This window comes from Panicum virgatum, chromosome 7K, assembly GCF_016808335.1.
Source record: "Panicum virgatum strain AP13 chromosome 7K, P.virgatum_v5, whole genome shotgun sequence".
In the NCBI taxonomy this organism is placed as follows: Eukaryota; Viridiplantae; Streptophyta; class Magnoliopsida; order Poales; family Poaceae; genus Panicum; species Panicum virgatum.
The window spans coordinates 20,390,000-20,406,227 of record NC_053142.1 but is presented as its reverse complement, the minus strand read 5'-3'; the positions used below and the strand labels follow the sequence as shown (position 1 = coordinate 20,406,227).

At 46.7% G+C, this 16,228-nt stretch overlaps 2 protein-coding genes and 1 long non-coding RNA gene across 19 annotated transcripts; 2 read left to right on the top strand and 1 right to left on the bottom strand.

Moving 5' to 3' along the window:
- Window positions 1-4,228: 4,228 nt before the first annotated feature.
- Window positions 4,229-11,051, bottom strand: LOC120640475. Of its 13 annotated transcripts, none has more exons than XR_005661822.1 (5): window positions 10,524-11,035; window positions 10,344-10,411; window positions 9,677-9,847; window positions 6,134-6,481; window positions 4,265-5,231 (listed from the first exon to the last, which is right to left on the bottom strand). It is a non-coding gene; the product is annotated as an uncharacterized LOC120640475 (long non-coding RNA). The 13 variants fall into 13 exon arrangements; XR_005661826.1 differs by lacking the exon at window positions 10,344-10,411 and having other exon boundaries at window positions 10,524-10,625; window positions 10,700-11,035; XR_005661824.1 differs by having other exon boundaries at window positions 4,270-5,231; window positions 9,677-10,411; window positions 10,524-10,625; window positions 10,700-11,041.
- On the top strand, window positions 6,526-10,213 carry LOC120640474 (cyclin-dependent kinase C-3-like). Of its 5 annotated transcripts, none has more exons than XR_005661818.1 (6): window positions 6,813-7,222; window positions 7,336-7,416; window positions 7,485-7,589; window positions 7,674-8,915; window positions 9,653-9,778; window positions 9,876-10,213. XR_005661818.1 is itself a non-coding variant. In XM_039916315.1 (5 exons), exons 1-5 carry the CDS (start codon window positions 6,980-6,982, stop codon window positions 8,764-8,766), a joined length of 543 nt encoding a protein of 180 aa, XP_039772249.1. In that variant the 5' UTR covers window positions 6,526-6,979; the 3' UTR covers window positions 8,767-10,213. The 5 variants fall into 5 exon arrangements, 2 of the variants coding, with proteins under 2 accessions (XP_039772249.1, XP_039772248.1); XR_005661817.1 differs by having other exon boundaries at window positions 6,815-7,222; window positions 9,723-9,778; XM_039916315.1 differs by having other exon boundaries at window positions 6,526-7,222; window positions 7,491-7,589; window positions 7,674-7,703; window positions 8,677-10,213.
- Window positions 11,052-13,189: 2,138 nt separating the features above from the next.
- Window positions 13,190-14,044, top strand: LOC120639992. Its single transcript, XM_039915897.1, has one exon. The coding sequence runs from the start codon at window positions 13,190-13,192 to the stop codon at window positions 14,042-14,044; it is 855 nt and encodes a 284-aa protein (XP_039771831.1).
- The last annotated feature ends 2,184 nt before the right edge of the window (window positions 14,045-16,228 follow it).

Sequence of the window (16,228 nt, the reverse complement as noted above, 5' to 3'; positions counted from 1 at the left end):
AGTGACACAAAAAGATTAATATCACTAATTAGTTAATTATTATGGGTATTGTGACATAGTGGCTGGCTTCTACCTCAGCTCGAGATATGTCTTTCATCCGGTCAAAGAAAATGAGGGCTTCCTTGTTTGTTCTCCAAGCCTCAAACTAAGCAATATAATGTGGCTCGTGAAGTGCCACGACAAAAGGAATTGGTTGCTTTTTGTGGACGGGAGCCGGAAGGTATCAAAGCAGGGCACGGACAAAACAGTTTGGTTCAAAGCATGGTCCTGCCACTCCGAGGAATCTAGTGCTACGATTCGTCACCTTAACTTAAAAAAGTATTTTGCATGTTAAAGTTGCCAATATTTAAAATGTACGAGTACCTCATCCCCCCCCCCCCCCCACACACACACACACACACGCACACAAAAAAAACACTCCAGGAAACAAACACTCGGGTCCGGGGGGTAGAGTGCGTGGCCACTTGGAGGAGGCAGCACTACTACAGGAAAAACTTCTGGTCCAACAACACATTATTAGTCTCGTCCGCCACTGAATCCGAGACTAATGAAGACTTTAGGATCCAACAGTTAGGGAGCGGCAAGAACTCCAGCCGGTCCCAGTTGGTGTCTGGGACTTGAAAGTCCTAAACATTTAGTTCCTGATGGTAAAACCAACCGGCACTAAAAAATGATTCTTTAGCTTTGGTTGGTGACCCTAACCCGGATTAAAGGGTCGGAATTTTTAGTCCTAGGCTTCTGATTTCGTTTCAAAAATCGACACTAAAAACATCTTTTTGAATAAAATTATAATTTTTCTAAATATTTCAAAAAATATCTAGTTTTTTTAAATTATTCTCATTTTTTATAGAGCTAAATTCCTTGAATGGAAAGTTTTAGAATCTTTTTCACGAGCTCTGAGTGCGATTTTCGGGTTCGTCATGTCTGAATCCATCTTAAAAAGCTCGACCTGTGGGGGCAAGTCTGCCCCCACGGTATTGTGTTGTAGGAAGAAGGCCTCCTCACACAGGTCGAGAAAGCCCCGAATCCATCTTTGAGATTTGTTCTTTTTTCTCAAGAATTTTGGATGCTTGAGGATAATTCTCCAAGTTAAAAAATGAACATTATGTAGACTATGCCTTTTGTTTGATGGATCGACTTGGATCAACTAGCTCGTTTCTTCTCTTCCTTTGCTTGTGGGCCCCACCATCTCTAACAGGGAAAAAATTCCGTGCGAACGGGCTGCAAACCCTCTCCCGTGTATGGCTGGGCATTCAGGTAGCCCGAAAATTTCGGGTCGGCCTTTTCGGGTATTTGAAATTTCGGGTTTTGAAAATCGATACCCGAAATTTGCCCGAAATAACAAAAACCCGACATTTCAGGTACCCGAAAATTCGGGTTCGGGTTCGGGTTCGGGTTCGGGTAATCCCCGAACTACCCGATATCAAGAGGGCCGATAAGGGCTCGCCGCACCGCCGCCGCCATGAACTCGGAGCCGCGCGCAGGACCCCGCCGCGCGCTCGCCCGTCGCTCGCCGAGCAGTGCCCGCGGGGGCCTCTGCACGCCACCGCAGCCGCCACGCGCCCACGGGGGCCTCTGCCACCGCCACCGCGGCCGGGATCCGCTCACCCCGCGCCGCTTGGAGCAGGGGCGGCTGGCCCCACCCCACGCCCGCGCCGGCCGGCGCAGCTCCTCGGCCCGGCGCAGGTGAGGAGGCCGCAGGTCCTCGCCCGCCGGCCCGGCGCAGAGGGAGCCGGTGAGGCGGCCACTGCGGCGAGGGCGAGATCCAAAGCTGCGCCGGCTCGCCTGCTCGCCGAGGAGGGAGAGGAAGGAGCTGGAGGCGCCGGATGCCTCCATGGATCCGGTCGGAGAAGAGGAGAGGGAGGGCCGGCACTGGATCCGGCCGCCAGGGGTCGCCGCGAGCAAGGGGGTCGCCTCGAGAAGCACCGTCGGAGGAAGCAGGCCACGGTCGCGTGCGTTGGCGTAGGGACGGCAGCCGGCAGGCAAGGGGCGGTGGCGCGGTGGGCCGGTGACGGCGGTCGGCGCGCGAGGGGCGGACGGGTGACTCGCGAGGGGCGGCTGGGCGCTGTGGGCTGTGGTGGCGTGACTGGGGTGGGGCGGTGGGGGACTGGGGGTGCCGGGGTGGGGTGGGGCGCTGACCGCTGTGCGTAGGTTAGGGTTAAGAGGATTCATGGGCTGGGCTAGGCTGATTTCATACAATGAATAAACACATCTATGGGCTGGGCTGATTTCGGGTAGTTCGGGTAATTCGGGTACCGTAGCCCAATACCCGAACTACCCGTAATAATTTCGGGTACCGTGGGTTAGAACCCGAATTGGGGTTCGGGTTTTTTGGCTTCGGGTTTTTCAGGTTCGGACTCGGGTTTTTCGGGTTCGGACTTCGGGTTTCGGGTATTTTGCCCCAGGCATACTCCCGTGCATACCCGACGCCGGTGGCTGATGCGTGTCCAGATGTAGCATCTGACGCTCGCTGGCAAAACGCTTGGCTCGGCTCGGCTTCGATGAAAATGAGAGGATCACACGCACACGAGAGGTCCGCTCACTTGATAGGCTCAGCGCGCACAGAAACGTGACCCATCCCTCGTCCGCCGCCGCCGCCACCTCAGTCATCCGCCGTAGCGCCGCAGCCTGCAGCCATCACCTCAGTCATTCGAAGCTCCCTCCCTCGTCCGCCTCCATCGACGTCTCAGTCATTGCTGCATCAACGAGCCTCCGAGCTCCTGCGGCGATGCTCTTAAGGGCACCCGCAGTCGGAGGTAGTAAGGGGCAGCGAGAGCTAAACAGATAAGATACATTATGGAGATGGTGGGAGGAGCAGATATTAGTTTTGACCGGTAGGAGTACTACAACCGGGTACTAGCGAATAAAAAAAATTGTTTCTGACATCACGTCCGCTCCTAGGCCAGACAGCTGAGAAGTCTGCTCTCACATGAATCTAGATTGATGATTTTTTTATTGCGAGGCCCAACTTAAACTGGGTATACATTGTGTGCATGTTTTGATCACTGCTACCACTTGCTGCTAGTCCCACCTTCCTACCATTTGTGTCGGATGCACATTGCGGCTGCTCTAAGGGTGAAGGTCTCAAGGCTTAGAGTTAGATCTCTGAGCTGTAGTGTCTGTGCCCTGAATTTCAGTCTGATCGGTGTATAGAGAAGTCAGTCGAGCTCTCTATGCAGCCATAGCTTGAAGCGCATGTGCTCCATCAGTGCTTAATGCCTGACCCAGTGTGCTGGATGCAGTTCTCTACTGAAAAGTTTTCATTCAATTTCACTCGTCATTGTGACTCTGTAGAAGCAAATTGTGTTACATCAGTTTAATATTCAGAATGTTGCCTCCAAGATAACTGTATCATCTTGGCAATCTTAGTAAAATGATGCGCTATGTTTGTTACGGAAACTTGTTTATTTGAACACCTACTTCTTATCTTGTAACAAATTTTCTGTGGAGAGTGCATTTTTGATTTACTTGTGCACGTGCAGGAAGATACAGAGGACAAAGGCAAGCTGCATCGTACTCGTACATGGAGGCAAGCTGCGTCTCGCGCTGCCACGCTTATGTCGCCGTCCACCTCGCTCCTCTGCAAGAGAGCAAGCAGACAAGTAGCTGCGTCGTACGTGATGCAACAGTTACCAGCAGGCGGCAGGGAACGCGTCTCGTCCGTCTTGTTTTCCTTCGAGTCCGGCGACGTGATGCAAGAGCCTAGCCGCGGGTCCTCTTTGCGTTGAGCCGAGCTGTCCTCTCTGCTTACAAATTCAAGCCTTGTGCGACGGAAGGTATCCCTTGGATCATTAGAATATCCATGCGTCAGCACTCAGCAGATAGGAACCGGTATGCACGGGAGGGGGTTTGCAGTCCGTTCGCACCGAATTCTTTTTCTCTCCAACAGGCCGAGCACGAGCTCGCAATAGGGCCAATCAAAATCCCGTTCTATGCCTGCCTGCCTGCCTGCCGCCTCTCTCTAGGAACGGAACAGGTGACATGCTCATCCTAGGAATGAATAGGGATACTTGATTTAAAGCGGAAGCCGAAGAAAATCCGCTACCAAAAAGACTCAAATAAAAATAGAGCAAACTCTAAATAATTTTTCTTTTAACTAGGTGTATGCCCGTGCGTTGTTACGGGTGGCAAGAATAATTTTCATAACAATACACAAAGTATAGAAAATATGGTGTTATTAATGGCATATTGGTTGCACGTAGGATAGACCAGCATGTGATACATCACATACAAAGTGCAATGTGATAGCTTTTTATTTAAAAAATACAGTAAACAAAATAGATTCCCCTTGGTGAATTCTCCACAGTGAACTATTACAAGCAAATAAAGTTTCAGAGAAGAGTTAAACATGTACACTCAATGCAGGATATGTATAGCACAGTTGAGGATATAGCCTACTCCATATACATACATAATCTTCATCAAATAAAATATTGCTCCAACAGGCCTTTCTGAATTCGGGCACCCATAGCGTGTGAATTTCAACGGTCTTAAGGATATCATGGCTTCTGTGAGGTCGAGGTCGCCTCCAAACGTTACATCGTTGAATCCATAAGCTATCATATTGTTGTGGCTCACTCATGGGCACTACATCAGAATCTCGGCAAAGATAGTTAAAGGGATTCTGTCAGAAAGCGGAGAACATTGTACCCCAGCTGCAAAAATTCCCTCAATACGCGGAACAGTGCTGCTGCCTGGTAATAAGAATCATCACATTATCTTTTGCCATGTAGCTAGTAACAAAGTCCACTAAGAAAGTACCCTATCAATTTGAATAGTACCTTGCATCTTATCTGGACCTGCGCTCTGAACTCGGAAAAGTACATACTCACTGAATATAGGTAGCATCCTTAATGTCATTTTCCGAGACAAATCTCTTATAACCAGTACTAATACCACGTAGTATCAGTGGGAAAATGTAAAATACACATATGCAACAATCGTATTGGCACTATAAGGAGAAAGAATTCACAGAAGCTTATTCACATGAATTTGGTTAAAACTAACCTTGTATGTAACCAAGTTCTGAAATATTGAGAATATTTAAATGGGTTCTTTTTCTTCATAAACATGAACCTGTGATAACTGAAGAAAATGAGGTCTTGGGAAGTTAACCAAGACTTGCAAAAATCTTCTAAGACAAAAACTGGGGGGAGATTAACCAGAACATACTGGAATTTCAAAGATCCGATCATTTTGCCAGCAAGTTAAGTGGCTGCGCTCCTTTCCTCCTGTTTATATAGAGAAAAGGAATACCATGGTTAAGCTACTACTATTCAACATAATGGCGTGTTAATAAGAAATAAAAGTGTTAAGAAGGTAGTAAATTAATGGATCTCAAGATAGAGTGGTTAATATATCCACAATTTAGAAATGTTGATTATAGCAAGACAGAATGAGTTCAAACAATTGCATGCTTTCATACTCGTAACACCATCTTTTACAGCTACAAAAAAGATTTACCCAAGATTTTATCTTACATTCAAAAAAGAAAATGCTGGTTTACAGCTACCAACGGGGCTTTTTATATACTAACACAGAACTATAAACATTTCATTTAAGAGCCAGCAAGAAGCTGCTGAGTAAAATTAGGCCGTGTCAGGACAGTGCATGCTAAACTTTCTTTTTTTTAAAATAGTAATAAATTATGCAGCACTGTCTATATTCGGAAACAAACAGGTAGAGGGGAACAGAGTAACTTTCCAAGGCAAGTATTCATCTTTTTGTATATTAGGTTAGTTATTAAATGGTTTATGGTTATAAAAATAAATTGAGCCTATGATCATAACCATTCTTCTCAATATATAGAAGAAAAATCTAAATAAATATTACTTTCAGAAAATAGAACCCCCACATCACATTCCTATGTTGAATCTCTGGTGTTATGAAATGAAGGTTAGTGAGCACACTCTACTTTAATGTAGTAGACAACATCAAAATAAACGGTAAACCCAAACAGGAAAATCGGCTGCTAATCCTGGACTTGACATATGTTACTGGTGCCCATAAAAAAATACATATATTACATGGTAACAGGCTTGTAGACAAATAAATGGTACATTAAAACTAAGCTGTTTACTAAGAACTTTCAAGGCAGGTTAGAAAATGTTTGTATCTGAGATTCACAACCTACCCGAGCAGCAGCATCTTCCTTTGTGAGGGGGAGGGCGTCGGTCGGAGCCGATGGGGAAGGCGGCGTGCTGTGTGGGAGGCTGGTTGGGTGAGGGTGTGGGAGCGCTCAGATTGCACGGGAGACGATCAGACACTCCTCATTTCCCCGAGGACGGATGACGAAGGACCATGGGGCGCCGCTCGGACGGGGGATGAAAGACGAAGAAAAAGTCACCCTTAGCCTCTTTTTAGTTGTATAGATAAGAGAAGAAATATGGAATTAATTTAGAATAGCAGCAGAGAACAAGTATACCAAAGCTTGTGTGTAGATATATCCGCACATTCAACATGCTGATTTAAAGTGTCCGTTCTACAAAACAAAACATTACAGTGATTATCTCTACTACTAAAAAGAGGCTAAGGGTCACTTTTTTTTCGTTCGTCATTCCCCCTTCGTACGTCGCCCCCCTCCCCCGTCGTACGTCGCCCTCCCACCTTCGTCTCACCCGCACCCCTCGCTCCGATCCACACGCCCCCTCCGTTCGATGCACTGCCCCTCGCTCCGATCCGCCGCCCTCGCGCCACTCCTTTCCCATCGCGCCGCTGCCTCCCCAGACGCGGCCGCCGCTGCCGCCTCACTCCTCCGCCCACGCACCCCTGCCTCCCCGTCGCCGCACCCCTCCTTTCCCATCGCGCCGCTGCCTCCCCCGACACCGCACTACTACTACTCCTCGAAGCGCCGTCCCTGCCGCAGTCAATCTCTATCCAGGGGAAGGGGCTCCTGGATCTGCGAGTTCGCGGCGCGCGCCCCTCGTCTGACACATCCATCCGAGAGGACCTCCTCTTCGCGAAAGGGGTCGTCATCGCCATGCCCCACCGCTCGTCCGGCGCCTCAATGCAGCCTTCATGGGCCGACCTCACTGTTCCCCACCGCCGGACCATGCATACTCGCCTGCCGCGCGCCTTCCTCGCAGCCCGAACCGTCCCCGCTGCATGGATCTACGCCCGCGTCAGGACGACACCCCGGTGGAAATCGGCGTTCCCGTCGCGCCCGATGCCGCAACGTCGACTGCTTCGAGAAGCTCGAGCAGATCGGGGAGGGCACCTACCGGTACGCATCTCTTGAAACTCCCCCGATTTCCCCCAATCACGCAAGCACGCTGCCTGCACATCAGCCCAGCTAGGCGCCCCCACTGATTCGCTTTTTGTTGTGACTGGTGCCAGGCAAGTATTCTTGGCGAAGGAGACCGAGAGGAAGGAAATGTGGCAGTCAAGAAGATTCGCATGGACAACGAGCGAGAGGGCGTGAGTATTCCCTTGCTTGCATTTTAAAATACGTACTGGTTCACGGATCTCATTTGTTTTGAATTCAGGGCCAGTTCCCTATCACAGGCATCCAGGAGTTTAAAATCCTCAAGAAGCTGCACCACCAGAACGTGATCAACTGGTCAATCTCAAAGAGATCGTCACCTCGCCAGGTTTGACAAATATAACGTGAATTAGAGCATTGTTCTGGCAAACTCCGTTTGGCAGAGGATGAAGACCTATGTTAATTGTTTCAGGGCCAGAGGGAGATGAGCAGGGGAAGCACAGTATGATTCTAAACAAAACACCATTGAATGTTTGCTTTACTGCTAATCCAGATGTGCTACTTATTTTTTGTTTAAAGCAGTGTACTACTGTGAATGTTTTTTTCTGACTAATAAATCTCGATTTTCGTTCATAATGAATTTATGTTCCATTTAGATGAAGATTGCTTGGTTCATTGCTTCGAGCAGAAAACAAATGTTTTCAATAGGCATACATACACAGGTTGTGGTGAATAAAATCTCGATAACTATATATTAATTCTATTTTGATTCAAAGGCACATCACCTAATTGATCGCTCTGATTCTTAGAACATTACGATGTTTAGAAGACTCCAGTTATCCTCACTGTTAGCCTGTGTTATTTATGTACTGCGGTACATTTTACTGGTATAAGAGGGGATAAATTTTGGGTCAATTTTGTTCATTGTGAAATAATTGATCCTAATCTAATACTTGTTTACTCCCCAAATTTGTTTTAACACTGAAAATATGGAGTCACGACTTATGCTAATAATAACTGTTAGATTCGAATTTGCAAGTTTTAGCTAGACACAATTACATTTATGTAGAGCAGAACACAAAAGCGTACATGTAGAATGCAATGTATGCTCTAGCTGCCAAACAACCTTTGTTTAGTTCAATGATTCGATTAAGCTGTGAACTGACACTGCAGTGTTGATAGATGCAAACTAACTTGGGCATTTGAGGAAAAAATTTTCCTTCGAGGTTAAGAGAATGTTGAGCTTTCTTTAAGATGTTTATAGATACTAAAGTTATATTTTTTATTATTGAGCTACTGATATGGAAGCTCAGATTTGCATCTTTTATGTAGTTGTTCAGTTAACAATCTTTTGACAACCTTGATTCTGTCTTAGGACTTAAGAACAGCAATCTTCAATTGGAAAACATTATATTAAGTGTGCTTTCACCAAGGACTTGAGTGTATCAATTAAGGATTAGTTTGTGTTTGATCAGTGCATTGTTGGCCAAGATAGATGGGAGCGGCAAGGCACACATCATTCTGTGCCGCGCCACGTGCTGATGGGCCTTCCAGAGGTTGTCTAGGCAGGGTCCTTGCAGTCCCGCCCCAGCAGCGACTCCTACGACATCGTCGTCGACAAGATGGAGAATCGGCATTGTCTGGAGCAAAGACATGAACATGAGGGTCTTCCCCGTGTACGTGGTGAGCTTCAAGTGCCAAACACTTGGAAAAGGTTGGTTCTCTCACACAGTTCGAAATTCCCCTCATCATTACAATTGAATCATGGTGTCAAAATTTGATGTTGCATGTACATGACTTGGCAAGTGCTTGTTTATCTAAGGTCTACACCATGAAGGACCTTTTCTAGCCAGAAGAAAATCTGTATGCAATGTAGCCTGAGCATTGATTTACTTTGATTCAGTGTCTTTGCTCTAGCGTGCCCTGATCATCATGCTGCCTAGATCTGCTGTAGTTCTTATTTTTCTCTTTGAAATATCTCCTTTTGGTGCTTTGTGTTTCTTTACATTAGCAAGCACTTGGATTCTTCTACTCTTATATTAGCATCATACTGCTCTTGTTGGCTTTACTTTCTGCCAGTGCTTGTTGAATTTGAAAAGTCAGTTCAGTTAACACGTGTCCATTTTCTTTAACACTTTTATTAATATAGATAACTAAAACCACATTGTTGTATATATTGAGCCCAATTGGCTTTTGGTTCTAATCAATTCACTGAAAATCTGAAAATGATTCATATTTCAGGTCCATATAATTTCAAAGGGCTTAGAAAATAATAGTCTACTGTGAAACCCTTGAATATTGCTAGCTGTGAAACTAAACAATTGCAAGGCTAGGCTGAGGAGGATGGTTTTTTCTCTAAATGGAGTTGCTTTATGGTGATGATTTAATTTCTTTTGTCAGAACACTTTCATCCTGGTTCTTACCAAGAGTTTCATTGTTTCTGTACTGCAGGTAAAGATTCAGGAATTAGATTACCCTTCTCTCCATTGTTGTCATACTGTTCCTTTTTGGTCATCTACAGGAGTGGAGTTTGTCAGGGTCGGGCCTAATCCCAAGTTTGTCCCAGTTGCTGGACTGGTATTGGCTTTCCTTCATGACAACGTCCCTTTTTCTTCAAGGCATTGTTGTGGTCACTGCTCCAGTTTCCTGTAAAATGATGAACCTCATTTTGCAGTTCCAAGAACAGCAAGTCTCCAGGTAGGCAATGCAATCACCGACAACTACAATGACATCGGCTTTGGGCGCAGTTGAGTATTGGTGAGGAAATGGATTGCTCATACTTCATACTGCTACCGCTGTCCTCAACGCCCCTGCAACTCCGTGCGCTGACGGAGTACCTGTTTGGCTCCAGAAACAGATGGGTATGCTAGCAACCATTGAAGGTTCATACTTAATACTGCTACCTGATATATCCTCCTTCCTACTGCTACATACTGTAATTCTAATTCTTGGCAAAAAAAATGTTTTATTATATGGCAAAAATCATGACAATGGTTATTGTTGGTGATGTTAGCTCTCTCTGTAGTTTGCATGGTAATGAATGATGTCTTATTATGCTAAAAATATTGGCACCCGTAGCAACGCACGGGTATGCACCTAGTCCTATATAAAAGATCAATGGTGTTGGCAAAAACACAAGCACCTGGTATGCAGTGGTCAGTGAATGCTTCATTAGCATTGGAGGCGAACGTCAGTACGTCCCCAAAAATCCTAGGGTGGTCTGGTGGTGTCAGTAATTATTGGCATATTGGAAGAAACATCCAACAATCCTGTTCATCCAAATCACACAACGAGTGCTGAGGAGAAGGATTAACGAACTCACCTAAGGCCATGGTCGCTTGCATCTCATGCCAAGCAGCGCCGAGGAGGACGACGTGTGGGGGCCAGGTCATCGAGGTGTGGATGATGCGGAGGCACGCGGCTTCTGTCCAGCAATCCCTCATTCATGAGGGTAGGGGATGCTGCAGCAAATCCAGAGAGGGGGGGGGGGGGTCGTACGGCAGGGAGGCCTAGCAAAGCCCGGCCGATTCGGCAGGACGACGAGCACCAAGTGTGCGACGGCGGGGTGTGAGAGTGATGGAGGGAGCAGGCGACGTCCAGGCGCCGTCGAAGGAGGCCGACGAAGGGAGCAACGAAGGCGCGGCGCTGGCGGCGCGGCGAAGATTTGAGGCAGGGGCGAGGCGCTAGGGCGCGGCCGGGATTCGGCGCGGCGGTGATTTGGGGGCGGGTTTTGGGGGAGCGACGCGGTTGAATCGGGATCGGGATTGGGCGAGGGACGCGGTTGACGGGCGACGCACGAAGGGGAGTGGGCGACCTACGAAGGTGGGATGGCGAAGGAAAAAAAAATGACCCCTTCTTTTTAGTAGCAGAGATTAGTCAAGTAAGAGTTAACGAACATTAGCAGAATTAAAAAAAACTGATTGCAACTAAGTAAGCATGCGTGGGTTAAAAATAGAAATAAATCTCTACTAATAAAAAGAAGCTAAATCACCTTTTTTTTTCCTTCGTTATCCCACCCTTCGTACGTCGCCCCGCCTCATACGTCGCTTCCTCCCGTCAATAAACATCGCGCCCCCTCCCATTCAAACGTCGCACCTGCCGCTCCATCCCCGGCTGCGGTCGACCGTCCTGACCGCCCCTCCGTTCCGCGCCGCCGCTCCGTTCCCGGCATATCCGCGCCGTCCGCGGCCGCCGCTCAGTCCTGGCCGCCCCTCCGTTCCTAACGCCGCGCCGCCGCTCCGTCCCCGGCAGATCCGCGCCAGGCCCGGTCGCCGATTCGCCTGTAGAGCCAGTCCGCTCCGTCCTGGCCGCCGTTTGCGCCATCCCGGCGGATCCGCGCTTCTCGACCGCCGATCCACGCCCAGCCACCGCTCCATCCAGGCGCCGCACTGCCTTTTCGTCCTCGGCCGCCGCATGCCCCCGCGATCCGCACACCACCTTCATCGACTTTGACGTGGCCTCCACGATCAGTTGCAGTTGCTGTCGGTGGGCTCAAACCCGCTCTGTCACCCTCGCCCTCGGTGGGCTCGAAACGGCGCTGCACACCCTCAGGCGGGTTCACCCCCTCGCCATCTGCACGCTGACCATGTCGCTGGAGCCGGCCGGCAACAAGGCCCCACGGCCGGATGAGGTGGCCGGCGCTAGCGCCACCGGTGGCGACATCAAGGTCTGCCGGTTCGACAACCACGGTGTCGGTCGCAGATCCGTGCACCCGAACAAATCCTACTACTCGTGAGTTTCCGCCCCTGATCTCCTCCCGCCGATCTAGTTCCCTGTCAATGCCAATGATTTTAACGATCGGTGGGGGCATTTTGGTTCTATAGATAGGATTGCTTGCGGTGCTCCCATTAGGATTCAGAACTGTACATGGGGATCTGGTGGAGGAGGAGCTGCATGTAGCTTTCCCATGAGAAAATAAATCCACAATTCAATTGTTTATCGGCAAAATAGCTTTCACAAGAAAATGAGTGATGGAGTAGAAAGGCGGGGAATATGTTCCAGCACATGATCATGTGTTGGAGAAGTGAAAATGGGCGGTGGTTCTGAATATTTGATCTGAAACGTGTTTTCTCATCTCTAGCACTAGCAAGACGGCGATCATGGCGAAGGACGTCTTAGAATGTATGTGTTGTATATTTATTTTCCTGCCAGAATTCTGGGCGTCAGTGTTGATTAATCAGGCATTTGTCTGATGCATCTTGCATCTGCCTAAACTCTGACAGGAACCAACGCTGATGGCATTTGGCATATTTGCCTGAGGATCCGATTACAGCAACAGTGACAGGAGCAGATATGATAAAACTAGATTGATCTGATTACCACCTGCCGTCGCGCCTAGGCGCTGTTGGAAATAATCTTGTCATAAAAAATGTGTAGATGCATCTACATGCATCTATGGGCATAAGTTGTCAAAGTCAAAATGAAATTGATAGCTAGTAGTTTCTAGTGTTAGCTAGAGCATAGCTGTATCTAGAGGTAATCAACTTGAGGTTTACTACTGCAAGGATCAAGAACATGCAGTGAATGCATGGAAGCAAAGGAAAGGCAAAGTTGGTTTTGATCATGAGCTAGAAAAAACAGTGAACCAGCTAGTACTTAGCTAGCAATGAGCTGTAGGTTTGTATGACGGTTTGTAAGTCCTATAAAAGGACATGTACCCCTCATGTGTTGAGTATGTGATATAGAACATGAGATATAGAGCATATAGAGCTTGATTGTGAAGATCAAGCTAGAGTGTGGTAGTGCTTGGTTGTGAAGATCAAGTAAGTTGTTCTAGGTTGTGACAATCTAGTTTGTTTCATTGTGTGTAACCTTGTAGTGTGAGGCTACAAGATTAATATAGTTTTTTGAGTGATCTCTCATTCTTCTTGTGTGTGTTCAAGATAGTTAAGAGAGTAAGGAAGGAATTGAGTGATTTGATTCCGACAAATTAGCGTGACAGTGCAATTCTGTCCAACATTTGGTATCAGAGCCAGGTTGATGAAGGCGATGCCGCGCGAAGATTCGTCGTCAGGCAAAGCCATCGTGAGCAGTGGCTTGGGCAACTCGATGGCGGCAACGACGGGGAGGCTCCCATTCTCGATGCTAACAAGGACAAACTACGCGGCGTGGGCGATAAGGATGAAGTACATCTTGCGCACCAATGGCGCGTGGGGTGTTGTTGATCCTGAGAAGGCATCCGGGGGTGTTGAACAGAGCAAGGACGAGCTGGCCTTGGCGATCATCTCCCAGTCGATCGACGACGAGACTCTACTGCGAGTCGCAGAGAAGGAGACCACCACTGATGAGTGGGCGGCGCTGCGATCCATGCATGTGGATGTGGAGCGTGTCCGGGAGGCAAGGATTCAATCTTTGAAGTCAGATTTTGATAACCTTAAGATGAGTGAAGCAGAGTCTGTGGATGAGTTTGCGGAGAAGTTCATGATGATAGTTGGGCACATTCGCGAGCTCGGAGATGCGATGGATGAAAAGTATGTTGTGAAGAAGCTGCTGCGAGCAGTCTCCACCAAATTCATCAATATTGCTTCGTCAATGGTGTTGTTCAACGACATCAACAAGATGACCATGGAAGAGGCCATTGGGTCATTGAAAGCACATGAAGAGCTACTCAAGGGACGGGAGGTCCAAACAGAAGAGCAACTTCTCATGGCAAGAGCACAGAACTCGTCACAAGGACGAGGGCGTGGCCGTGGAGGTGGCGAAGAGCGCAAAGACAAAAGCAAGGTGAAATGCTACAATTGTCAAGATTTTGGACATTATGCTTGGGAATGTCCTAAGAAAGGAAAGGAGGAGAAGGCTTTGATTGCTGAAGGCTATGCCAGCGACGAACCTACTCTTCTCTGATGCTACTAGTAAGTGAGGGTGGTGTGATGCTACCAGAAGACGATGGCGGTGTGATGCTGCTAGCAAGTGAAGGTGGTGTGATGCTGCTTAATAGATGACAGCGGTGTGATATCACTAGGAGGAGATGATAGTGTGAAACTACTAAGAAGATTGTGGCATGAAGCCATGATGGAGTGATAGTGGTGTCAGGCTGCTAGGATGAGATGTGGGTGATCCGCATCGAAGAATTGATATGATAAGATTAGGGGGGTCAATGTTGGAAATAATCTTGTCATAAAAAATGTGTAGATGCATCTACATGCATCTATGGGCATAAGTTGTCAAAGTCAAAATGAAATTGATAGCTAGTAGTTTCTAGTGTTAGCTAGAGCATAGATGTATCTAGAGGTAATCAACTTGAGGTTTACTACTGCAAGGATCAAGAACATGCAGTGAATGCATGGAAGTAAAGGAAAGGCAAAGTTGGTTTTGATCATGAGCTGGAAAAAATAGTGAACCAGCTAGTACTTAGCTAGCAATGAGCTGTAGGTTTGTATGACGGTTTGTAAGTCCTATAAAAGGACATGTACCCCTCATGTGTTGAGTATGTGATATAGAACATGAGATATAGAGCATATAGAGCTTGATTGTGAAGATCAAGCTAGAGTGTGGTAGTGCTTGGTTGTGAAGATCAAGCAAGTTGTTCTAGGTTGTGACAATCTAGTGTGTTTCATTGTGTGTAACCTTGTAGTGTGAGGCTACAAGATTAATATAGTTTTTTTGAGTGATCTCTCATTCTTCTTGTGTGTGTTCAAGATAGTTAAGAGAGTAAGGAAGGAATTGAGTGATTTGATTCTGACAAATTAGCGTGGCAGTGCAATTCTGTCCAACAGGCGCCCACTCTCCATGTGTCATCATTAACAAGAGCTCGATATCGAGGAGCACAAGTTTGGCCACCTCCCCTGCCACCCCAAAATTGTACGTGGTTTCGTAATCCTGAAACCAATTCAAAATGTTGTGCACGGTGCAATGGTATCGATTAATGTAGATTTATCCTAGACCCAATGCAAAAAATAAAAAAATTGCAGTTGTGATGATCACTTGAAGATTCAGAACCTTGGCTATGCTGCCTGATGTGTAGATAATACGGCTATACTTATTGCCAACATAATTCTGCTGATGCTATTCACGCTATTATTGTAAAAAAATATCTATGGCTGTGGCCAAGTTGAGTTCAATCAAGGATGCCTTACTTCACCATTTTGCCCATAGCTTGGTAAATTAGGCTGGGTTTGGTAAACTCTATAAGGGCATTAGCATTTGGGTCATGTACATGTGTCCTCTCTTCAAGGACACTAGCATTTTACTCAAATACTGTTTTTTTATGTTTTATTTTGACTTGTGAATTAACTGAACTATGGTGTGATTGTTTTATCAACTATGTGCATCATTCTCAAATAACAGGGGAACATTCAAACGCTCACTGGCACACGGCAAGGTTTCCTTCTCCAGAAGATTTATTGTAGCACAATCTGCTCCTTTTCAATATTGATTCATAGATCAAACTTCATATAGGCCCTCAGAAGCATTCAGCCGATGATCGTGCGTTTTCCTTCATCAAGATTCTTAACCTCATGCAAAACATGAGCTATCCTTCACAAATGTTATTTGTGGAAAATGTAGTCGGATTTGAGGTTGGTATAAACTTTATTTGAAGTTTTGTTTTTGTTTTTGTTTTTGTTTTTAATAATTCAACAGTTCAGCTTCATAACACTGGGTGGGTCTTATTTGTTGATGCCAAGTGTCTGGTACACATGACCAGTCGCTGGAGGTCCTTTCAAGTCTGAATTTTAACTTACAAGAATTCATCCTAGGCCATTACAGTTTGGTGTCCCTTATTCTAGACCTCACTACTTTTGTTTGGTAAGCACGTTTGAGTATCTTGGCATGTCTAGATTTTGTCATACTTTTATGACATTCTGACAGCTCTTGTTTTTATTTTGTCATACTGTTAAAATATGACACTTTTCCAAGCATGTATGTTCGAAGGGTCATTAGCAAATGTTGTTGCTAACGTCATTAACCAGTTAATGATGTTTGAGCGCTTCTTATGCTCTTCTTGATTCCCCATATCTCAAACATTGATTAAGTAGTTTGACGTTCTGGTAGGGATTTATCATATGGTGAGCTGATGTTCTTGATCGA

Excerpts from the sequence above, each read along its gene's own strand:
- LOC120640474 (XM_039916314.1), top strand. The coding sequence starts at position 6,980 with ATGCCCCACCGCTCGTCCGGCGCCTCAATGCAGCCTTCATGGGCCGAC. Across the intron at positions 7,417-7,484 it reads TGGACAACGAGCGAGAGGGC|GGCCAGTTCCCTATCACAGG; the intron begins GTGAGTATTCCC and ends TTTTGAATTCAG. Across the intron at positions 7,704-8,676 it reads AGATGAGCAGGGGAAGCACA|TGCATTGTTGGCCAAGATAG; the intron begins GTATGATTCTAA and ends GTGTTTGATCAG.
- LOC120639992 (XM_039915897.1), top strand. The coding sequence starts at position 13,190 with ATGCCGCGCGAAGATTCGTCGTCAGGCAAAGCCATCGTGAGCAGTGGC.